Source organism: Cydia fagiglandana, chromosome 16 (assembly GCF_963556715.1).
Source record: "Cydia fagiglandana chromosome 16, ilCydFagi1.1, whole genome shotgun sequence".
Lineage (NCBI taxonomy): Eukaryota > Metazoa > Arthropoda > Insecta > Lepidoptera > Tortricidae > Cydia > Cydia fagiglandana.
Genome location: NC_085947.1, coordinates 13,521,280 through 13,546,315, shown reverse-complemented (window position 1 = coordinate 13,546,315; position 25,036 = coordinate 13,521,280). Strand labels below are relative to the sequence as shown.

Sequence of the window (25,036 nt, the reverse complement as noted above, 5' to 3'; positions counted from 1 at the left end):
TCTCTTTCAATTGCATCTATCCTAGGTAGGGTTTGCAATCCGGATCCGAAATGTATGAAATTATCCGGATCTGGATCCGGATCCGCGGATCTTCCCATACATTTCGGATCCGTCGTGCAAACCCTAATCCTAGGGCTTGCCATAGTATAGTGACTTTAGACAGTGATGCTGGTAAGGGGTTAAACAGACCCAAACTATTTTCGATATAAATCGTATCCAGCGCTGTCACGTCACCCGTGACGTCACGGAGTGACGCGCGGGCCGTGCGACCCGTGACGGGCTCGTTTAGCTGTCACTGGTTTACTTTCCTACTACACTATTACGAAAACAAATAAAAGGGTTACAACTGCAAGATTTATTTACAACAATGGTCAAGTCAATGTAAAAACTTGAAAGCTTCAGAGAGACACCATTTAAGTATTTGAGACTTGAATTTGTGACTAAAACACCTAACCCAAAAAGAGGGGTGTTATTACTAAGTCTAAATTGGGTTGGATTAGATGTTTTTTCTCACTCCAGCACATAATTTATATGTTTTTGATGACAACTTAACTTGTTACTTAATAATTAGTGTACCTATTTAGCTTAAGTTTAGTTTAGAGCGCACCGCCAACAAACTGTCTCACAGTTTGGCGAAACATTAGATTAAGGTAATAAATATTGTATACTTTCTGTAAAATTTTTCAATAAAAAAAAAAATTACAGTAATTCTATGTAACTATGTATATGACGACTGCCAGCATAATAATTAATACTATAATTGATTTATTAGTGCATACAAACTTAATACTATAATATAATTAGATGTAATTAATGAAGTATAATTAGATATGGATGCTTACGGGAAGCGTGTTAATTGATGATACCTAATACTTATCAATACTGGGCCCTGGGTTTGATTTTGAAGCTCTAATGCATAGGTTCTGAACCTCAAACTAGATTCTAGAGTAAGACCGAGAAATGTCTGCAGTGATTTTTAATAGCCCGCGCATTGCAAGTGTAATTTTTAACGTCAAACTTCTATGACGTAACACTTGCGCTGCGTGGGCTATCAAAATCGCTGCAGATTTTTCGTGGTCTAACTCTACACACTTTAAATGAAAACCTGTTTTCGTAAATGTTCCTAAAACAACAGAAAGGCTCGATCGTTCGTTAAAATCGAAAGATAAACTACCACAAGTACCGAAACCACGAAATTGCCAATCATAATGCTTGCAACTTTGCCCGCGAACAATGGCTGGCCAAAATGTTAGAATACTATTGAAGAACGATTCAAACGCTCTAATTGTACGCACGACTTATGGCCATTTTCAGTGAGAGCTTAGGATTGGCATTGCAATTGCTGACAGAGCTTTGACAACTTGATAGCTTGGGGAAACCAATATAGACGCTTTATGCATAGCTATTGTTCCATATTTACCTGATACCTGGCACACGTGATTATAGGTTTCGAAAATGCCAAGTCACTAAAGTTAGGGGTTGCAGTAAAAAGAAAAGAACTTACAATAGAAAACTTAAGGTTTCGATCCAATTACTCATTTCGGACGAGAACTAGGTACAATGGTACATAGATTTGCATCTGCTATGTCCGCAGTAAAATTTTTTGGGTATAGTTTATCATTTACGTTTATATTTACATCACAAATATATATCTAAAATTACGCGATAAAATCTCATTTAGGTTCAGTTAATATAGGTTCAGCTAGTACAGGAAAACGACTTCCTTTGGCGGATATCGAAGCGTCATCATCTGTAGCATCTCCTGAGGATGTCCCGTAGAGAAACAAAACAGTTTGAGTTTTATATTCTTGACGGTGTTGTTATGCGTATTTTTTTGCAGTGGAAGGGGGAGAAAATTACAAAATTATAAATTACAAATTGTTATTACGTACTCATTACAGGACTGTACTCGCCCGCGCTCGGGCCTCAATGAGAATCCTCGGCCGGAATTGAGCCGAACAGTTGAAACGGACTTGTTGCTGGCCGGTTTAGTTTTAGTTGCCTAATTGTGCCGATCAATTAGGTGCCGAAGTGCCGAACTCATGCAGCTAACGTAGTAAAAGTAGCTTATTTGGCAGTAAAATGCCAAAAATTGGTGCGCAGTTGAAGAATGGTTTTATCAATATCACTTAAATATTAAGTGCCCATAGTTACTACATATATCCAATCGTCAGATTTGAATAATTTTAATACTATTATAATATGTATATTGTAATCTTTATATATACATATATAGCTTTCACTTTGCACTTCTAGCGTAATATAAAAAATAAACACATGAAGCTATTTGACTCATCCGTATTGGAGTAATAGAACATAATAAAATTTTTATATGTTCTTAACATACGTCGTTTTATACTGAAGCTAAATAAAGAAAAAAAAAGTACAATAAGAGCCCCCAGCATACAAGAATTTCCCTGTCGTTAAATGCTCTCGCTTCAGTGATACGCGCTTGGGTTTAAACCTGCGAATCGGTGCATTGCACACAACTCGCCGTGACGGTGAACTATGAAGATCTAAATCTGGTCTAAATTTAGATAGACATTAATACTTACCATATTACATGTTTGGTATTTTACTTATATTACAAACCGAGATCACTGGTCACCTACTTCCAAAATAAGAAATTGAAGGAATCTGAAAGGATTTCTGTTTTTTAAATCGACTCTTCGATTTTTCAGTCGGTAAACTTCAAACAACAGATATTTAAAGTTCAATTTATGTTTCCTTCCTGCTGACAATTAACTTTCCAGACAGTTTGCTTGATATTTTTTAACTTTTCCAAACATTAGCAGGCGTGGGCGTGGCTCACGCCGAGATTTCATTGCTTCGCTACAAGTACATGCGGCCCACACCAATTTTGGTGTCTAGCAGTACCTATCTATAGTACCTATGTGCAGTCATAGTTATCTACCGTAATAGACGCGTTTTGTTAGAGAGTAAACCTGCTGTACCTAGTACTACTATCATTTATTCTGTGACATTAGTACGAATACTTAGGTATTTCTCTAACAAATAGTACTTGCAGAGCACTGCAACGATGCGGTGCCGAGGTGAAAGGGGCAAATCGCTGCAATGCACACGTCTAATCATTTAAATTCCCCGGTTTAATTTCTAGCCGAAGCAATGTGCCGTGATAGCCGTCGCTGCCAGAGTCAAGTGCCCTTACCATGAGTTTGCAGCGGTCTTAGTTCCTAGTGCACCAATGCACGGCACTCACCGCCTTACAATCAAACTCACGCTCTCATTTTAAAACGACATACTGAAATAACAAAAAGCACGAACGTTTTAAGTAACATACAGGGTAATTTTTGGACCGTTAGCCATATTGTGCGAGGTGATTAGGTAGGTCATACTGAACAACTTTTTCTATGGGACCAACTCCGAAATCACAAAAATTTTTTTTGGCCGTTTCATAGATTTTGGTCGAGTGGATGTCGACGTTTTCTATGGGAAGGCCAAATATTTTTTGGGATTTCGGGGTTGGTGCCATAGAAAAAATTGTTCAGTATGACCTACCTAATCACCTCGCACAGTATGGCTAACGGTCCAAAAATGACCCTGTATATCTTGTATCTGTGATTATGTTTCGTTGCTAATAGTAATTTAGCGACTTAAAAAGAGGAGTGTTATTAGTTTGACTACTGTTGCGTGTGTATGTATGCGTTTTATTATTTGTAAGCAGGTTTTCTTGCGGTGGTTCTTTGACGTGTCTTATCAAAATCCGTTCATCCGTTACATTGTGTAGGGAGTTCATTAAATTTTATTTATTTTCTATACCTAATTAGGTAAAACGAAGAAATGCAAACTCATGGTAAGGGTGAAGCATTGCTCGACTCTTGTGCGATACGGTTGGTACGGTCGAATCGAATGCTTGCTTAATTCGATTATTCAATGCCTGGATGCATAGGTCGGCAGTCTAATCGGTAGTAACCTTGCCTATAATACAGGAACTCCCGGGTTCAAATCCTGGTAAGAGCATTTATTTTCATGTAGTCTGATTGACTTCACATTTAAATATTGTTCTCTGTCAATGAAAATCAATTTTATTTCAGTATTAGCGCCACTTGCACCACTTAAACCAGGAGTTGCCATGGTTACCAGTACAAAGTGACACTGGGTTAACGGATTAACCGCTTAAACCCCGGTTAGTGGGATGGTGCAAGTGGGCCTAAGTAACCTAAGCTTAGAGTGCATTTATAATAAGTTTAAACCGAGCTTTGCGATAACTTTTTTGTAACCATAAGTATCATCATCATCATCATCATCTCAGCCTATATACGCCCCACTGCTGGGCACAGGCCTCCTCTCGAGCGCGAGAGGGCTTGGGCTATAGTCCCCACGCTAGCCCAATGCGGATTGGGGACTTCACATACACCTTAGAATTTCTTCGCAGATGTATGCAGGTTTCCTCACGATGTTTTCCTTCACCGAAAAGCGACTGGTAAATATCAAATGATATTTCGTACATAAGTTCCGAAAAACTCATTGGTACGAGCCGGGGTTTGAACCCGCGACCTCCGGATTGCAAGTCGCACGCTCTTACCGCTAGGCCACCAGCGCTCTTACGAGTAAGTATACCTCAGTAGTTTCTGAACTTTTTAGGAGCGAGTTTCGTAATGTGTGCTGAAAACGACCCAATGGGCATTATGTGGGTTAAATCCAGATTTAAATTATGACGTAGGTACTGCAAATGAAAGTACCTATTTGTGTGCATCGTGTGGGCGAATTTTACGTAGGCAGTTGGCTTATATACGTCACAGTATTTGAAGTTGATTTGAAAAAAGCCCACATCAAATTGGTTTCAAATTTTCAATTGTTTTATTTTTGACCTGTTATGATTTGAGCGTTTCTTATATTTTTTGCCATTTTTATACATATATTGTGACCTTTTTTGCCACTTTTGTGTTATTTCTAGTCAGGATCGCGAGCCCTTTTCATCCTTATAGGAGAAAAAAAATGTCCTAATATTTTCATACATTTTTCAATATTTCCTTTTTGTTACCCCCATACAAAGTATGTGACACAATAGGAAAAAACTCTGGGATATTTTTTTATCCTATTAGTTAGAATCGAAACAGCTCGTGATGCTGAGTAGAAATAATACAAAAGTGACAAAAAAGTCGCAATATAATTATAAAAATGTCAAAAAATAAAAAAACGCTCATTTATGAATTACATAATTTGAAATATACTTACGCAGAATTACTGCAGGTTTTCACTTTGAAAGCTTACGAGCAGCTTGAAAGGATATAAATAAAAGTAGCTTGTTGAAACCCGACTATCAGCTAGATTAGACTATCAGCTATTTTTAACTTAACTGTGTAATTTAAATGCAACCTTGATGCATCAAGCATAAGGCTGATTTTTGAAACAAACATCACATTGAGATAAGACGTTAAGGAACTGACCGACCACCCTACCGTTATGGAATATGTTACCATGCAGTATGGGATGCATTATCATCGATCACTTTACCAGTTACCTGTGTTCGATTCGAGATATTTAATTCTACTTTATGAATATAAAAGATTTCCCATTCCCATGAAATGTTATATATTTCACAAACACGACGTTATATTGAGTGTTTTACGATTACGATTTCACACGACACGAGTGAAAACGTATGGATGCAATAAGTTTAAGTGGTGCTGCTGCCATTCACTTTCTGTTAATGAAATTCTGAAATGCAGAATGCTGTTAGGGGTACCCACAGACAAAACATCCTCCAGACTGAGCATAGTTGCGCTACCCCCTCTGCCACGCATACGGTAATTTTACTCCATGTTTGAGTTGAAAGTGTCTTTGTGTGACGTCCGTGTCTTTGAACGGACCAATCACGGCACGGCACGGGACTTCGCTCACCTCGTCCCGCGCACCCCCGCTATTTTGGCATCATCGGTTGCATGAAATAATTGCTCTAAACTCGATCTAGAGGATTCCTAGTGGGTACCTTTCCCTTGCTCGGATTAAATATGAAGTCCAAAATGTAACAGTTCGTAGTGTTCGTACTGTTAGCGGAGAGTTTATTTATTGAAGTCCTGCGCTCTGGCAATCCCGCACTGCGAAAAAGTACCTTAACCATTTAGCGCTAATCACGACACGTTGTCGTTTTGCCTTTTGCCTCTATTACGAAGCATTTTCGCTACATACCGGGAAACCCATGTACCGTAGCACCGCTGTGAATGTGTAAATATGCTGGAATCTGTAGGGGTTGCTAGGGAGATCTACAGCAACCTCAATTTCATTTGGCTTGTATTCATAAAGTGTAAACTATACTCTGTATCTTTAGATACTTAAATAAAGGTAAACAAATAATTTGTACATTTTCGGGTAGGTAGTTATAACATTTAATTGGTTAACCAACCAAATATAAAACCACCTGGATCTGTCACTGAACGACCTAACTGTAACCTACATTATTTTATCATGTAATGTTTTCATCTACCCTCAACTGGCTTAGAAGCCATTTGAGGGTAGATTTTGATTACTCTTTTTTAAATACCTAAAGATACAGACTATAGAGGTAACATTTTTTACAGTACATATGGTCCCATTTTCCCGCACTAGTGCGTGAAATAGCACTTTTCGTGTAAATGTCAAAAGTTTAAAGGGCCATATATACTGTAAAACGTTGTACGATACACGTGCGGATAGATAATTCGCAACTCGTGTCGATTTAAAACAATCCCTTCGGTGGTGTTTTAATTTATCGCCACTCGTTTCGAATTTCCTCTTTTCCGCACTTGTATCATAAATAACTAAGCGCTGATGGCCTAGCGGTGAGAGCGTGCAACTTGCAATCTGGAGGTCGCGGGTTCAAACCCCGGCTCGTACCAATGAGTTTTTCGGAACTTATGTACGAAATATCATTTGATATTTACCAGTCGGTTTTCGGTGAAGGAAAACATCGTGAGGAAACCGGACTAATCCCAATAAGGCCTAGTTTACCCTCTGGGTTGAAAGGTCAGATCAGATGGCAGTCGCTTTCGTAAAAACTAGTGCCTACGTTTTGACGTACCAGAGGGTAAACTAGGCCTTATTGGGATTAGTCCGGTTTCCTCACGATGTTTTCCTTCACGTTTTATGATTTGTCATGGGATTAGTTGTCAAGCGGACCCCAGGCTCTCATGAGCCGTGGCGAAATGCCGGGATAACGCGAGAAAGAAGAAATATCATAAATAACTATTTCAAGCGTACCAATTGTGTACTAAATCCCATTCGAAAAGACGTTGAATAGGTAATAAATCAATTTTATAGTGACGTTACCTTCACGTGACTTGGGTTTTAAACACTCACTATAGCTGTAATGGTCTCATAAATGTCGCACGCAAACTAATATTTTTTACTGCGGCAGTTTTAGTACTGATTAGTTAGGTGTTATCAAACTACATACTTTACTACTACGATATGAAATGTTGAAGCAAAGATTTCCAAAATTAATTTTATATTAAGCAGAAACGTTGGTAGCCTAGCGTTAATCGTGTCTTTCAATCCAGAAGTTGCGGGTTCAAACAAACGTACCAACGAGTTTTGCGGAATTTATGAACGATATATCACTTGATATTTACAATAAGGTCTAGTTTCTTTGGGTTGGAAGGTCACATGGCAGTCGTTTTTGTAAACACTTTGTGTGGCAATTTTAGGCTAGGCACACATGGCGTAAAATGGGGCGGTCACTAATTACGGTACAGTCGATGTCAAAAATATTATGTTTACACTTTGGCAACTTAATACTCCTTTGTAATAAGGCTAAAAGTGTAAACATATCTTTGACGACGACTGTACCGTTCGGATTCAGACTGCAACATCATTACTGCTGCAGTATTTATTGCAGCGGCACATTGCTGTCGACTGCATTGCTGTCGCAAATGTCAATAATCCAGCATTTTTACAGCATGTAGCGAAAACTCACACACCTTGATGCATACTTACGAGTAGTTGCCGTAATAATGTTAACATGTTTAATGCCAAAAACACACATTGTGTTAATGTGGTATACGGAAATGTTAACACGTCTATGCGCTGCCAATAGCACAATTAACTGCTAATTAAATAGAGCACTGACTGCATCCTCATTGGATTTATTTTGAATAGGATTTTTTTATCTATGGACCAATAGTTGCCTGTTTTTTTTTTCATTTTAATGGGTAGTTGCAAAACTTCATAGCAGTCCTATAATGTTGTTAACTTACCATTACACAATGCAACCCCGATTCCTCAACAGCATCTGAAACAATAAGATAATTATGCATTAAAAGAAAGTAGTTACGACATTTGGGGGCATTGCAGGGGCAATTGGCGGGGGCCAAGTCAAGTAAAACAAATACCTAAATAAAAGAGACAGAGCAGTAATTTTAAACCTATTCAGGATATTTCGGTCGATCCTCTTTAATTTTGTTAAAGCTATAAAAATAAATATGTCACAATGAGTTACAAAAATATGTGCCTATAGTTACGGGGAAGGCTCAATTGTATGATATATATGGAGAACCGTTTGAACTTGCACTAAAAGACATACTATTATATCACAGCCTAAGAAAAGACCAACTTAACGTACCTAACCTATAAATATCTCATACCTAACAACCTTCTACAATTATTTATTAAGGTTTTGTAGCCCAAATTCAGTGTTAGTAATATGAAAATTAGACCAATAATAAGTTTTTGCAAAAATTTAATTATTGGTATAAGCTTCTATCGCTGACTGTACTTTTCTTTACATAGACAACTAATACTCATCCAGACTATTCTAAGAACCCCAAACACAATTAGGTTGCGCTGTTTTATCATGGCTCCTCTACACGATGGGCCAACGCCGGCCACTCCAAGGGACGCAGCCATGCGGTAGAATGAGATAGCAATATCACTTGCTCCCTCTAACGCATAAATGCGTCCCTTGGAGTGGCCGGTGCTGGCCCATAGTGTAGAGGAGCTATCACAGAGTACCTACGGCCAACTCCTGTCTTCATCATCAGATCAGCTCGATTGTACCATCATATTGTATTGTCACTCGACTTACATATGCATGCAAATTTTCAGCTTCATCGGAAACCGGGAAGTGAGTCAAAAACTTGCAAGATTTGACCCGTACCTACAAACAAACATTAAGGGGCCCACTGATTAACAGTCCGCCGGACGGTATCGACCTGTCAGAACAAAATTTTGACAGTTCCAAACAACTGACAGGCCGATACCGTCCGGCGGCCTGTTAATCAGTGGGCCCCTTTAGTTACATACATACATTAGGTTAAAAATATACCTTTCAAAAATAGATGGGTTTCAAGGGTTCTTCAATTATATACGCACTGTTTTGACAGTGAAATTAATAACAGCGAAATTTACAATAGCTATTTACAAAAGGTTAATTATGTGGAAAAGTCAAATTAATTTTGACCGCAATATAAATAGCGAAAGGGTTACGGCCCGATTCCAACTTTAAGATACGTCAGTTAATAGATCTAGAAAAGATATGGATTAGATATGTCAGTGTCAAACAAGTGTCAAAATTGACGTTTCTTCAAACAAATACGTCACCTTTGACACGTGGTTGACACTGACATATCTAATCCATATCGTTTCAATATCTAGTATTTGACGTATCTCATTGTGAGAATACGGCGGTTATATTTGTTTAAATCTCCGCAGGAGAGGTACGGGACCAGGGTGATAATTGCTTTGTAACTGTAGATCTTACAATTATATTAATAACGTGAATTATTATTATGGAAAAGCGTACAAATTGTCTGGGGCTCCGCTTTCAGTACTTTATAGGGCTTCTACTCCATCACGTATAGGTAAAACACCAGTGAGTCATAGGCGTAATATACGAGTACATACCGGGTGTGGCCTGTAACACGAGCAAATAATTAAAACATAGATTGTACTCCTCAAACGGTGACACTTTTGTTCAACAACTTTTAAAAATTATGAAGTATTTAGACTCCTTATTTTTCATACAAAATAAATATTATCTTCAATGGACGCCATCGCCACGCCATATCATTGTGATTGACGTTGCTTGTCACGCCTTAAACATAACAAAATTCGCAATACTTATATTGCGTCCAAGAATAAACTTTAAAGTGTATTAAAAATCAAACCACAAGTTATTTTTAAAAGTCGCTGAACAAATGTTGGTCAGTATGAGGAGTACAGCCTACAGTTTAATTTTTTGCTCATGTTACAGGCCACACCCGGTATATATAGCCCGGTTTCGTTTTACGAGGGCAATAATGTACCTACCAGTGTTTAAGATTAATTACTCGTAAATATCGTCTTAAAATTATCAACATCGTAGCAAGCAATTTCTAAACCTAACACTAACCTAATTATACGGTTTAAGTGGTTTAATTCTTTATGTATTTAATCTACTGCCGCGATTATTCCGTCACTCACTGCAGCAAGGCTAATATGGTCGCCTTTATATCATCTGTAACAAGTATGAAAGTGCGAAAGTGTCGCATGACATGACAAGTGATAAAAATGCGACCATGATATCCGTGCAGTAAGTGACAGCGTGATAAAACGGTGTCCGTCTCTTTCTATCCCGCAGTTAAAAAGTGACAGTTGTTTTATCACGTGGATAAATGTGGATAAAGCGATCCATAATAGGTTTGCAGGTTGTAATACGAATTATTTTTGTTTGCAGGTCGTGGAACCCCCTCCCGGCCCTCCCCCCGCCTACGACACCGTGGTGGACTGCCCCGCCGAACCGAAGGACTGTTCCTTACAGGTAAAGCAATTTTTTTAATGATACTAGTTTTTATCGCTGACTGTATTTTTCTTTCAACAGGCAACTAATACTCATCCAAACAATGCTAACAAACCCAAATATAGTAAGATTGCGTTGTTTTATCAGTTCCTATGGCCACTTCCTGTGTCCATTATCAGACCAGCTCGTTGATACCATGGCATTGTCAGCCAACTTACACGCATGTGTAAGTTGGCTCGATTGTTGGCTCGATGGTAGGTTCGATTGAGCTGAAACTTCACATATGTATGTATGTGTGTATAAATGTGTGAAACTTCCCATATGTATGTGAAGTTTCAGCTCAATCGAATAATGGGACGCGGATCTAATTTAGCTTAGATTAAGTTTAGGATAGGAGTTTAGGTTACATTAATTGTAATTTTGTAAGTAAGATTGTAAGATTTTTGAATTGTATTTATTTTGTTGGTTACTTTTTTTTTGTATAGCCTATATTGTGTCCCACTGCTGGGCAAAGGCCTCCCCTGTCTTTCGCCGCTCATCACGGCTTTGTGCATGCTCCCACCAGTCGCCACAAAATGAGTCCAGGTCGTTTCGCCATCTCATTTTTGGTCTTGTTGGTTACTTAACTAATAAATTATTTTATTTAGCTTCCAATATGATCTGAACATACACACTATAAAGCTAAATAAAAGCTTAACAAAGCGGAAAATCATACTCTATCGCACAGTAAATAAGGTTTATATTTCCAGGAGGTGACAACAGAGTGCAGCCGCTGCAAACCGCGCTGCGACAGCGGGCTGCCGTCATACGAAGCTGCCGTGATGCTGAAAGACACTAAGTTATAATCCCGCGTGAACCCCATCAGCACCCCAGTAGCACTCTTTCTAAGCAATACAGTTAGAAAGAGATGGGTATTCCATATGGTGTCGCGGCACATGGGCTTGAGATTCGGGCGACAGAGCCTCTTATAGTGCTGTATGTAATTATGTACAGTTTGTGTAGATCACAACAAACAAAGGGCTGACTTCATACAAGGTAGCTCTTATGTTGAAAAACAGTTAAGCGTACGAGTAACCCTGTCTGACGTAAGAAAAACTCAGCAATGGGCTCTGGTAGCGCGCTGTATGTATAGTATACCTAGAAGACAACATAGCCTTGCAGCTGTAAACCCCGTTGAAAGACACTAGGGGCCACTTGCACCAACCACTAACCCGGTGTTAACCGGTTAAAACTAGAGTTACCATGGTTACCAGTACAATTTGATACTGGGTTAATGGTTTAACCGCTTAACCCCGGATTAATGGGATGGTGCAAGTGGCGCTAAGTTACACACTTTAAACCCCAAAATTTTGCGATGGCCTATAGTAAGTAGCATACCGTATGCACAATATAGAAAACAACAGAGTCATTGACCAACTGCAATGATTTGCGATGCTAAAAAATACCAATGTTATGATCGCGTCAAAGCAACTTCAGGGTCCCCAGGCATATGCCTTAAATTGAGCAATGGCCTCGGGTAGTTTTGTCATAATCAGTCGCAGCATATTAATATTTAAATATACTTAACTAAAAGATTAGACGAGCGTTTTTATACCTCAGTTCAGTTACGCAGTTAACCCAAGTCAATACAATAATGTATACGAGTAATACGGTTATATTTTACAATTGCAAACGTGAGTGGTCAATGTGGCGCTGCTCGTAACTTCATAAGACAAGTCACTATCAACGACACGAAATCTTGATAAAAATTAAAATCGTTACAGTGTACAACCCCGTACGGGCGTACGCTATACTCGATATCGCGCTACGCTATCGATTGATCTCGGTTAAGTGTCAAACTATGTCGCGTGGACTCGGCTTCAACGTCAATCCTCAAATCGTGATAACTAGTGCTGTTATTCCAACTGTTTACTGAGTACAGATGACTCGAACGCAAACTCGGGGACCACGGAACGCATGCTCCAAGCTGACGCCGCCATAAATTAGTTTTTGCCGATGTATGGCGGTGGGCGTTGGCGTCGAACGATGCGTTTAGTGGCCTAGGCATACGCGCCAGTCTGAAAGTGAACTTTCTCAACATTTCCCAATACGAAATCCTGACTAAAATTAAACTGCTAGTCTAGAATCTCGTAGCTACGCTACTCGATAGCACGCTACGCTATCGATTCATCACGGCTAAGTGTCAGACTATGTCGCGTGCACTCGGCGTCATCGGCAATCCTCAAAACGTGATAAGAGTTGAGACTCCGAGTGCTGTTATTCCAAATGTTTATCGAACGAAGACGACTCGAACGTTAAAAAGTTTTTTACACCTTCTGAATTTAGTAACAGGGACGCAGGAATATCTACATAGTGTCTGACCTAGTGACGATTGCGGTGTCCCTCAGTTACTATAACCGCTTTGGTATTTGGTGTTTGGAGATTCGTCTACTGGATTGCCTCCTATATCATAAAAAAAACTAAATACAGGAAGGTGTAACAACTTCTTAAGGTGTACTAATTTAACTGTCACATTGAGGCTTAAAAGAATGCCGTTAACTTCCTAAACATTGCCTACCATGCCAAAACATTGTTTCTGCATCCGGCTCGCATCTGCTAGGTTTCCATTGGAATAAAGCTCAGTCACCTTCCTTCCAACAAATCCTAGCTGCTTAAGAATAACCTCACGATCCGCATTTCATATATCTGCGATGCGACGAGAGAATGGAACGTATTTTAAATACAATTTCGAATGTGTTATTAGGTTGGGACTTTGGGATTGACTAGAAGTAAGACTAGTTTATCTCATCTCACGAGTCTGTCTTTGCATAGTTTAAAACTCAATAAATGTATCGCTTCAGCGTTTAAAAACTATTCGGAGAACAACACATTTGAATAATTTACTTAGCGTATCTACATGAAAATCTTAAGGTCAGATGGGAAAGGAACTTTTTTGCTTGAGGCCCAGGATCAGTATTAAAATTGAAACAAGTGACCAATTGACCATGTCATAGTTCTCTCCACCAGAACCAATTTTTTTATTTATATTTAAAATCCTCAAACTCCAAACAAGCATGCAGCAAAACGCGGATTACCATACACTAAAAAGTTCTGACGTGAGCTCAGCGTTTAAGCCTAACAATAAATTGTGAGGGGCCTTAATAATATTCCCGTGCCTTTGTCTGCGGCGTCTCGGCGTGAATAGTTCTAGAAGGATCTAGGTCGTACTACCGTACGGGTATGTGAGATTTATGCCTAGTGATGGTGAAAACTCGAGGCATACAAGTCTGATGGCTCCTCTACACAAGGGCCAGCGCCGGCCACTCCAAGGGACGCAGCCATGCGGTAGAATGAGATAGCAATATCACTTGCTCGCTCTAACGCATAAATGCGTCCTTTGGAGTGGCCGGCGCTGGCCCATCGTGTAGAGGAGCCCTGGTGTGAGAGAAGTGACGTACTGGTAGGAATATTACTCTAAAGCCATAAAAGGTTCTGACAAGACTCTGCGCTTAAAATATTTTAGAGAATATTTACGTACGTTCCTTCTAAAGTACACGCGAGTCGCGTGAAAATGATTGATCATCATCATCATCTCAGCCATAAGACGTCCACTGCTGAACATAGGCCTCCCCCTTATGGGGGGTGAATGCCATAATCGCCACGCTTGGCAGGCGGGTTGGCGATCGCAGTCGAGTACACCGAGTTTGAGGGACGCTGCTGCCCGTCCACCGGTGGTCTTGGACGTAGTTTAAGAGCGCTCTTACAAGAAAAGTCGAAATAATGCAAAATTGATGATACTAGTCGACTAAATTCAGGACTTTGTGCTCATTATTAGAAACAATGAGTACTTGTTCCAGTAAAAGCGTCTTCTTATCTTTTTAAATATCGTTGTAAATATTAGAAAAAGGACTTATTAAATAAGTAATGAATTTTTTTCTGATGGTCGTTTCCGAAAAACCGCGTGAAGCACTGAACGGCAAGCTCTTATTTGGAAATGTTGAGAAGTTTACTCTGCTAATCCTGGCTATTTTGTATTACTAATACCCTGTACTTTAGGCATATCAAACGATATTTTTCCTACATACCTTTGAGAAAGAGAAAATCAAAGTAAAACGAACTCAATTTTCTCTCCGAAACAAGTGTCAATTTCTACGAAAATCTACTTAATATCGAAGTCATTTTCATACTCAAGCAATCTGCAACGTTTGCTTATACTGTTGGTATACATTAGTGTTTATGAAATTCTACTATAATTTTTTGGCAATTTTTTGAAAACTACTCTATATTACCGATGACGCGCGCTCGCCAGCTCAGTGCCGCGGCAGAGCTTGTACAGGCAGGACGTGTGTCGGTCGGCTCCGCACATTTTCAACGGCGACGACGAGGTTTTTTATCATTGTGTGCGGCGGGCGCCGTGTAAAACGCTATACTGTGTGCGTGTAAACCGCAACGAGAGACTTTGATCCTAGCACTGTTTTTATAGTATTATAATTTATAATGGTACAGTTTAATAAACTACCGGACAGGATTAAAAATATTTGAAACGACCTGACATTCTATATGTATTTATTTGACTCAAGATAGTACTCAGGGTCTGATGATGGAGCCGGAAGGTGGTCACCGGTACCAATCAACCATGCAACTAAACCACTTCGTATTTAGGCTCGTTTTATTCATCTCAACAAGATCTTTGACACAAGATAGTACTCAGGGTCTGATGATGGAGCCGGAAGGTGGTCACCGGTACCAATCAACCATGCAACTAAACCACTTCGTGTTTGGGCACGTTTGATTCGGCTCAACAAGATCTTTGACTTAAGATAGTACTCAGGGTCTGATGATGGAGCCGGAAGGTGTTCACCAGTACCAGTCAACCATGCAACTCAACCACTTCGTGTTTGGGCTCGTTTGATTCGTCTCAACAAGATCTTTGACACAAGATAGTACTCAGGGTCTGATGATGGAGCCGGAAGGTGGTCACCGGTACCAATCAACCATGCAACTAAACCACTTCGTGTTTAGGCTCATTTTATTCGTCTGAACAAGATCTTTGACACAAAATAGTACTCAGGGTCTGATGATGGAGCCGGAAGGTGGTCACCGGTACCAATCAACCATGCAACTAAACCACTTCGTGTTTGGGCTCGTTTGATTAGTCTCAACAAGATCTTTGACACTGAAGTTACACAAGGTTTGATTATGGAGCTGAAAGGTGGCCATGGGTACCAGTCTGTCATGTAACTGAACCACTTCGTGTTTAGGCACGTTTTATTCATCTCAACAAGATCTTTGACACAAGATAGTACTCAGGATCTGCTGATGGAGCTCGAAGGTGGCGACGGGTACCTGTCTATCATGCAGTGTTGGCATCAATCTGAACTAAATCAATCCGGATTGATCAATCGAATTGACGCGTCAATCCGAATTGATCAATTCGAATTGATCCATTCGAATTGATTTAATTCTGATTGACGCGTCAATCCGATTGAATCAATTGGAATTAACGCATCAATCCTCAATTCGGATTAAATCAATTCTCAATCTAGATTAACCTAGGGTCCCTTTCCCTTCCCTAAGATTAGTTTTCAAAGGTGTCCTTTTTAGGGACTTACTTACTGGACTTTAAGTCGATATCTGAGGTTCCCAGAGGTTCGAATGCATGTTCCTGATGTCAGTATTGACTGATGTCCCTTTATGGGTCATTTTTCGAAATTGGCCAATTACGTTCATATTCGTAATCGATGTCGACCATAGGTCCCGAAAAATGTTTCTGACGTCAGTATTGAAGGATGTCCCTTCCATTTCGGGGCATTTTTTTAAATTGATCGTTGGCACTTTAAAACGATATCTTAGATTTCCAAAGGTTCCGTAACATGTTTCCGACGGCAATACAGACGGAGTTTCCTTTTTTTTCTGGACATTTATGGGACATTTCTTCCAATTAACCGATTGCGTTCAAAATCGATATCTGAGGTGCCCAAAGGTTTCGAAACATGTTTCTGACGGCAATACCGAAAAATGACCTTTTTTTCAGCAGGGTGGCGTAATGCAGGTAGTAAAGTAAGTAGGCGGCTAAAGTGTAGAATCTAAATATTGCCGTTGAAACCATATTTTGCACCTCAGATATCGATTTTGAATGCAATCAGTCACTTTCAAATAATGTCACTAAAATGTCCCAAAACACACCTTTCAATATTGCAGTTGAAAAAATGTTTAGAAACCTCTGTTTACCTCAGATATCGATTTTAAACGCAATCGGGTAATTTCTAGAAATGTCCCAATAAATGACATCTCTCAATATTTCCCTCGGAAACAAGTTTCGAAACCTTTGGGCACCTCAGATATCGATTTTGAACGCTATCGGTTAATTTCAAGGAAAGTCCCGAAAATGTTCCAAAAAGGACATCCTTCATATAGCCGTCGGAAACATGTTTCGGAACCTTTGGTAAACTCAGACACCGCTTTTGAACGCATTTGGTCAGTTTCACAAAAATGGCCTAAATAAAAAGGACATTAGGTAGGTACATACAAAGTAATCGTCAATCCGAATTGACGATTGAGGATTGACCGATTAATTCGAATTAACGATTAGTAATCGTCAATCTTCAATCAGTAGATTTAGAATTAGTTTCGTCAATCGTCAATTCGAATTGATCGGTCAATTCTCAATCTAATATTTTAAACTTTCGCGTTTTAAATACATATTAACTCACATTATAGACGGGTCTAACGCGAATTATATTCAATTACCTTTATTTACCGACGTTTCGACACAGGTTTCACTGGTCGTGGTCGCGGCTGACTGATTGTCCCAGCAAAATGTCAAAACAGAGATTTGTGCATCTACCCGACGAAAAGTGTATGGAAAAGCAAGCAATTCTCAATCGTCAATTCGAATTGATTTTTTGCCAACACTGCTATCATGTAACTGAACTACTTCATGTTTGGGCTCGTTTGATTCGTCTCAACAAGACCTTGGACACAAGTTAGTACTCAGGGTCTGATGATGGAGCTGGACTGTGGCCACGGGTACCAGTCTACCATGTAACTGAACCACTTCGTGTTTGGGCTCATTTGATTCGTCGCAACAAGATCTTTGACACAAGATACTACTCAGGGTCTGATGATGGAGCTCGAAGGTGGCGACGGGTACCAGTCTATCACATAACTGAACCACTTCGTGTTTGGTTTATCACCTAGTGTCAAAGATTTTGTTGAGACGAATCAAACGAGCCTAAACACGAAGTGGTTTAGTTGCATGGTTGATTGGTACCGGTGACCACCTTCCAGCTCCATCATCAGACTCTGAGTATCACCTAGTGTCAAAGATCTTGTTGAGACTAATAAAACGAGCCTAAACATGAAGTGGTTTAGTTGCATGGTTGATTGGTACTGGTGACCACCTTCCGGCTCCATCATCAGACTCTGAGTATCACCTAGTGTTAAAGATCTTGTTGAGACTAGTCAAACGAGCCTAAACATGAAGTGGTTTAGTTGCATGGTTGATTGGTACCGGTGACCACCTTCCGGCTCCATCATCAGACCCTGAGTACTATCTTGTGTCAAAGATCTTGTTGAGATGAATAAAACGAGCCCAAACACGAGGTGGTTTAGTTACATGATAGACTGGTACCCGTGGCCACCTTCCAGCTCCATCATCAGACCCTGTGAATCTTCAGTTTCTTGTAAATAAGCGAGTACCTATAATTTCTTTCGAGTAATATACGTTCATAAGTACGAGTATGGGGCTATTCATAAATTACGTCGTTTCAAATGGGAGGAGGGGGGGGGGGTCTGGACATCGGATGATGGTAGCATGACGTAGGAGGAAACAGAGTCATCCGAAGCATGATTTTTGGATGATTTGAGGGATGGGGGGGTCAAAAATAGATGACGTAATTTATGAACAGCCCCTATGTACATTTGCACTGCATTTAGTATTTTCGTACTTACCAAATAACAGTTTTAGGACTTTATAAGTTAAGTACAGTTAGTGTTGTTATGGTTGATTTCAATATGCTTCGCGAAGGATCAAGAATGTTTAATCCATCATTGTAGTGCGAGTGTGGTAGAAGGGATCGGAATACTGAGCTCGCACGGCCTGCCGCAGCGCGTAAAATACCTAAACTGGCTCAACCCCGAAATGTAATAGCACTCTTAAGGACATACCCGCCACCCGGGTCCCAATGATGTCCCGGGTCAAAATGATTGGGGAGTGTTATCAATTTTAGAGTTTAAAAAAAAAGGTCAATATGGAAATACATCGTGTACATATAGTTCAGCTGTGGAAGGTTGTCAGCGAAGATAATGCATCTTAAAAACTGGTGTAAAATGTATGAGTATTCTCTAGAAAATGAACTAGAAAGTGTTTCTACAGAAGACTCGAGTCCTACGAGTATCAGATTTAATTGGTAAAAGAAGTAAACCATACGATTGGAGTCAATAAGTCCGTATATCGAGTTGTTTAAGTCCAGTCTCAAGGACTCAAGGCTCGAAGCGTTTTACCAACTCTATTATTTCTGTCTACAACCATAGAGTAATATAAGTAAAGAAAGAATCGCGCGTTATTCGTCAAGTAGTGGAACTATCAGTACCGCTACTTGACACCAGATGGCACAAGTGACGCTACTGACAAAAAATGTACTGCAAAAACAATTTACAACTGATATTAGAAGCCGAAGGATTTGAAAATAGAGTTTTGAGTAATCCGGTTATAAATGATGACAATTAGGGCCAGTTGCACCAACCACATTTGACAGACTGATCAACGTCAGCCGGCGCGCCCCGGCGCCTTACTATGAAACTTTCCATACATAAAAGTTTAGCGAACTCTTTAACGATACGAACAGTTTGGTGCAACCGACCCTTAGAGTTTTTGTTAGCAGTATATTCCGCTATTTGACGCTAGATGTCGACTACGAAATAATGCGCGTTTTGATAAGAAATCTGATGTATGGAGTTACCACTCTTTATTTAGGTACTTATAGTACTCTATGCTATAACTAAGATTACGTTGAGTAATAGGTACTTCGTTACATGATCCAATCAAAGTGTATTAATCAATACCAAGCTTGTTAAGATTGGTATTTGATTGGCAATTAACGACGTTCACTGTTTATCGAAATTACTCTGGCTTTCCTGTGGTTACATTTACACCTGCGCATGCAGTTATCAGTGTTTGCGTGATAATGACACTATTTTTCTGTCGTGCAGCGTCGTTATAAAAAAATAACCGCATGCATCATACAGTATTCTAAGTGTAAAGAAAGATCACCAAGAGATTGTATTTCTCTGCGATGCTTAAAGGGGCCCACTGATGAACTGTCCGCCGGACGGTATCGGCCTCTCAGAACAAAATTTGGACAGTTGCGAACAACTGACAGTACAGGCCGATACCGTCCGGCGGACTGTTAATCAGTGGGCCCCTTAACGGAACGATCATAATATGCCAACAGCATTATTTATATACATTTATCTTACATAGAAAACTGTTCTGTATTGGAATATTTGTAAAAATATTTTCTTCTCTTCTTCTATACACATTTTCAAAATCGCTTTTAATACAATTCGCTACACAGCAACCGTCTTGAAGCCTTTGTTTTTGGTTTCCACAGTTTTAGCAAAACTATTAGAGTCCCCCAGAGTAAAACTGTCCGAAGTGTCTTCTTGAATCTTATCTCTCTCTGAACACTCCTTGTAATTGTATCTGTTATTCGATATGGTTTAAGTATTACAATATGTAATACAATAAATAATCATAATTATATTATTTAATTGTAAACTTAACCCAATATTCGTAGCAAACTTGTTTAACTATGTGAAATTTATACACTTAAGAACCACTACCACCAGTTTTGACATTGACAGATACGCTCGCGTCTAAGTAACTTACTTTCTATGCATCTCGCTCGTACTCGTATATTAGTGCAAGCGAGATGTATAGAAAGTAATTTACGTAGACGCGAGCGTATCCGTCAATGTGAAAACTGGTGGTAGCCGTAAAGAACATTTTTTACACATCATATAGCCGTAGATATGGATTCATTATTAAGGCCGAGCCACGCCGGCTTACGTGTGCGTGACGTGCGCTAAAATGTTGGAGCCGCACACGCACACGTCACGCAAGCGGTGTGTCATCTCTCATAAGGATCTGTATACTACAACGCCGCACGCGCACGTGCACGTCACGCACACGCAGCCGGTGTGCACAGGTCTTAAGTGTCATTGTTTCAAAAATATGTCACCATACAAACATATTTTTGAGTCACACAATATTATTTTTACCTATTCCTATTTTTACCAGCTAATTTATCCGTTTCACAAATAACTATTAAAATGTATGTTTGAGCTTATTTCCTTTAGATCCTATAGACCTCCGTTAGCTTAAATGTTATGATATTAAAATATCCATGTTAATTTCATTTGCTTGGACATTACTAACGGAGTCCTAAAGGCTTTAGAACTTTAAGCTAGGCTTTAGAATATAACACTGTCTTATGACTAGTATAAGATTAGTATAGGATAAAGGCAGGGACACACTTATCCCACGTACGCAACGTATGCAATGCATTATGACAATCTGAACCCTGAAAATTGTATGCTTGGAAACATACTTGTCATGCGTTGCGTTGCGTATGACAAGTATGTTTCTAAGCATACACATTTCAGGGTTCAGATGTCATAATGCATTGCTTACGTTGCGTACGTGGGATAAGTGTGTCCCGAGCTTTATAATGATGACCAGCACATTCTTATTATTAATATTAATTTTGTAATGTTTCACAACAAAGCTTGCTACTTTAGAACAAGATTTTAATACTATGTATGTTTTCAAAAATGTCGCACCGTGTATTTTACGTTTTGGAATAGTATGAACATTCGAGAGTTTTCTTTTAGCCCTATTTTATAAAATATCAATGTTTTAGCTTTAATTTTTACATTCCCCAGTTTCATATTCTAAATGTACTGTGTTCCAAATATACTAATGGACTAATTTAGAGGGACGTAAATAAAAGGGTTTAATTAAGCACTGGATTACATAAACCTAAAGTAATTTCAAAACTAGTAATTAAACTCTTCTTTTTTTCGTTCCTTTTAATTTGGCCACGAGTGTACAAACTCCATGACGGGTCAATTATTTTTTAGTGTTAGTTGCAAGTATTTAAATATTAATATAGTTAGGCGAAAATGTATTTTTAACTGGCGATAAATTAACCAATATTAGTTCAATAAAGGAGTAGATAAATAGAACTGTTTTACTCATTACTGAAATCCTTTATGTTATGAGTAATACGTACGCTCTGTTACTTAGGGCACACTGAAAATTCCTGGACTGGCCACTTAGAAAAAACCGGGCAAGTGCGAGTCGGACTCGCGCACGAAGGGTTCCGTACCATAATTAAAAAAAAAACAAAAAAAAAACGGTCACCCATCCAAGTACTGACCACTCCCGACGTTGCTTAACTTTGGTCAAAAATCACGTTTGTTGTATGGGAGCCCCATTTAAATCTTTATTTTATTCTGTTTTTAGTATTTGTTGTTATAGCGCGGCAACAGAAATACATCATCTGTGAAAATTTCAACTGTCTAGCTATCACGGTTCGTGAGATACAGCCTGGTGACAGACGGACGGACGGACGGACGGACGGACGGACAGTGAAGTCTTAGTAATAGGGTCCCGTTTTACCCTTTGGGTACGGAACCCTAAAAATAAGTCGTCTCCAGAAAATCAGAATATCAGAGAGGAATATCAGAATCCAGAAAATTTCAGTATGACCCACGTATATCCCAGATATTCAATTGGTCCATTATAACTCTTAATCCGTCCTTGACTGTCCGCGGATATCAGGTGACCCAGATTTTATAAAAAGGAGTCCGTTTAGGGGAATTAATAACGCAATACCTTTACAAATTAAATTTTCTGTGACCGAATGAAAGAAAAATGTTGGAGTAACCTTTATAAGTCAAATAATATTTTGTAGGTAAGTTTTCGGCTAATTGGAAAAGTTTTTTTTTGCTATACTTACTTACTTGAATCTGTATTTTTACTTTGAATGTCGAAATCGAGAATTTGTCTCTAATAATCTCATCTGAATTCTTAACATATATGTAATAAGTAAATTATATCTGTCTGAATGTACCTAAGAAGATAAATTAGGGCGGAAGAGAAAAATCGATAAAAAATCACGTAAAGTACTGGCACCAGTGACCGAGAAGAACCAGTAGGTAACTGACAGTATTTTTAAGGAGTATCTAACAAAATAAGAGTATGTAGCTTGTTTCTTGCTGCTGGTTCCTGTCAGCCACTGGTGTTACCTTATTAAGTCTACTTTCTGTTCATATGATGCAACATTTGGACCATCAAATCCATAGTAAAGTACTGGGTCTCAGATGTTTAGTGTCAAGTGTAAAAGTATGGGCGTAGACAACTTACTCAAAAATATGTCCCATGGTTCCTAATTCGCTCACACAAGAGCTATAACGGTACATATTTTTGAGATGTTTTGGGCACCCATATTTTTATAAGTACTTGTATGTACCAAACTACACAGTGACTTGCGGTAGTGACGAAATATATATAATACGTTTGTTTCTGTATTTCAACCGTGGTAGTAATAAAAAATGCAGCCGATATACAATCCCAACAAAGTTGTGCCAAACGCGACCGCTCCTCAATATAACCGTTCAAGTTTTTTAATATCTCATCCATTTCTGCGGTAGGTCACGCTCTTATGAGCTTCTAACGAAAGTTCCATTTACAATATTCCATCGGCAAACGGTATTCCAAGTTTACAATACCAGTTTAAATTTAAAATGGCTTATGTATCTTGTAACCGCAGCGCGCTTACATCATTGTGGTTTTGTTTAAGTACTAGATGAGCCCGTTTGATTTACTAATGCATTTGGGTGCATCAATGGGATTTATTTGCAATACCTATATCGATTGAACCACTTTAGTAATGTTTATGGCGCTTTTGTGGGATGCCCTTGCGTGTATGACTTGACCATTAGCAAGATTATATTCGGAGCTGCGAATTTCCTTTGTCTTCGCCCAAAGGAAACATTGTCATTCTCGGGACTAAGGTAAGGTACATATTAAACGAAGCAACTTGAATTTTGAATTTTGTATTCCGTCTACTTTTAAGCGCCCCGTCTGACCAACATTAATAGGTGGTGGGTCGTGGTTTTTTGTGTAAGTAGTTTGTAATTGACTAATTTTGTTTATTGAGAATTTAAATACATATTAAACATATTAATGAGATTCATTTTGTATTTATATTCGTAGTCCGACCAAAAAAAGCGCTGGTGGCCTAGCGGTGAGAGCGTGCGACTTGCAATCTGGAGGTCGCGGGTTCAAACCCCGGCTCGTACCAATGAGTTTTTCGGAACTTATGTACGAAATATCATTTGATATTTACCAGTCGCTTTTCGGTGAAGGAAAACATCGTGAGGAAACCGGACTAATCCCAATAAGGCCTAGTTTACCCTCTGGGTTGGAAGGTCAGATGGCAGTCGCTTTCGTAAAAACTAGTGCCTACGTCAAATCATGGGATTAGTTGTCAAGCGGACCCCAGGCTGTCATGAGCCGTGGCGAAATGCCGGGATAACGCGAGGAAGAAGAGATTCGTAGTCCGACCAAATAACTGTTTGTTCGTGATTTCTAGGTTTGCCAAAGTAAATATGTACATATGTATAGATATGGATAAACACCTACATAGAGCTCAGTATTTGCCATAGTATAGTACTTAAATTATATTTAACGACATCGTCTGGGACGTCTCAATTTCTTGAGCCAATTATACGCGTAGGTAGTACTATGTTACAGCCAACTACTGTCGGGCCAATGAATATAAGTTTGCTCGTAAGCACATTGCTGATATAACCCGTGAGATTATCTCATCAAGAAGGAAGAGCACAGGAGGTCACTTAATCGAATTTAAACTGTTGTGGGATATACTAATATTGAATAATTTTACGGTTTAGACTCGCTTGTTTCAAGTCACTCGCGGCGGCTAGTTATTGAAGGCTGGCCAGTTAATGACATTAGGTACCTTTCTAAATAAAAAGTGTAGTGCAGGCCCCAATTTCACATCGGTGACAGGTGCGACGAATTGTAAAATCACTATTGCTGACGTCACAGGCATCCATGGGCTACGATTACCACTTACCATCGGGCGGGCCGTATTCCTGCTTGCCACCATCATTGTATTATTTAAAAAAACTTTATTATATCGGAAAAAAACAGATATTTCTCCTGCGAAGTTTCTGACAATTGTCAAAGATTTAGAAGAATTGTAGGTAATTCTTGACAGGTAATGAGTTATATGTCGGAATTTCGTGACA

At 39.2% G+C, this 25,036-nt stretch overlaps 2 protein-coding genes and 1 long non-coding RNA gene across 4 annotated transcripts in view; 2 read left to right on the top strand and 1 right to left on the bottom strand.

Moving 5' to 3' along the window:
* LOC134672102 (uncharacterized) overlaps window positions 1-13,995 on the top strand; it is a 52,623-nt gene extending 38,628 nt beyond the window's left edge. The window contains exons 4-6 of one of the 2 annotated variants that reach the window (XR_010099299.1): window positions 10,652-10,735; window positions 11,464-13,513; window positions 13,575-13,995. Coding sequence is in view for 1 of the 2 variants with exons in the window: in XM_063530014.1 (XP_063386084.1) it covers window positions 10,652-10,735; window positions 11,464-11,559 (180 nt within the window). In the remaining variant the exon portion in view is untranslated. Of the gene's footprint in view, window positions 1-10,651; window positions 10,736-11,463 lie in introns of both variants that reach the window. The other variant, XM_063530014.1, reaches the window with a different exon arrangement.
* Window positions 1-25,036, bottom strand: part of LOC134672117 (probable beta-hexosaminidase fdl) — a 183,678-nt gene that overhangs the window by 91,628 nt on the left and 67,014 nt on the right. The window contains exon 3 of the mRNA XM_063530031.1: window positions 8,196-8,230. The gene's annotated coding sequence lies outside the window, so the exon portion shown is untranslated. The remainder of the gene's footprint in view (window positions 1-8,195; window positions 8,231-25,036) is intronic.
* LOC134672018 (uncharacterized) lies at window positions 14,107-23,958 on the top strand. The gene is made up of 2 exons (XR_010099293.1): window positions 14,107-14,436; window positions 18,846-23,958. It is a non-coding gene; the product is annotated as an uncharacterized LOC134672018 (long non-coding RNA).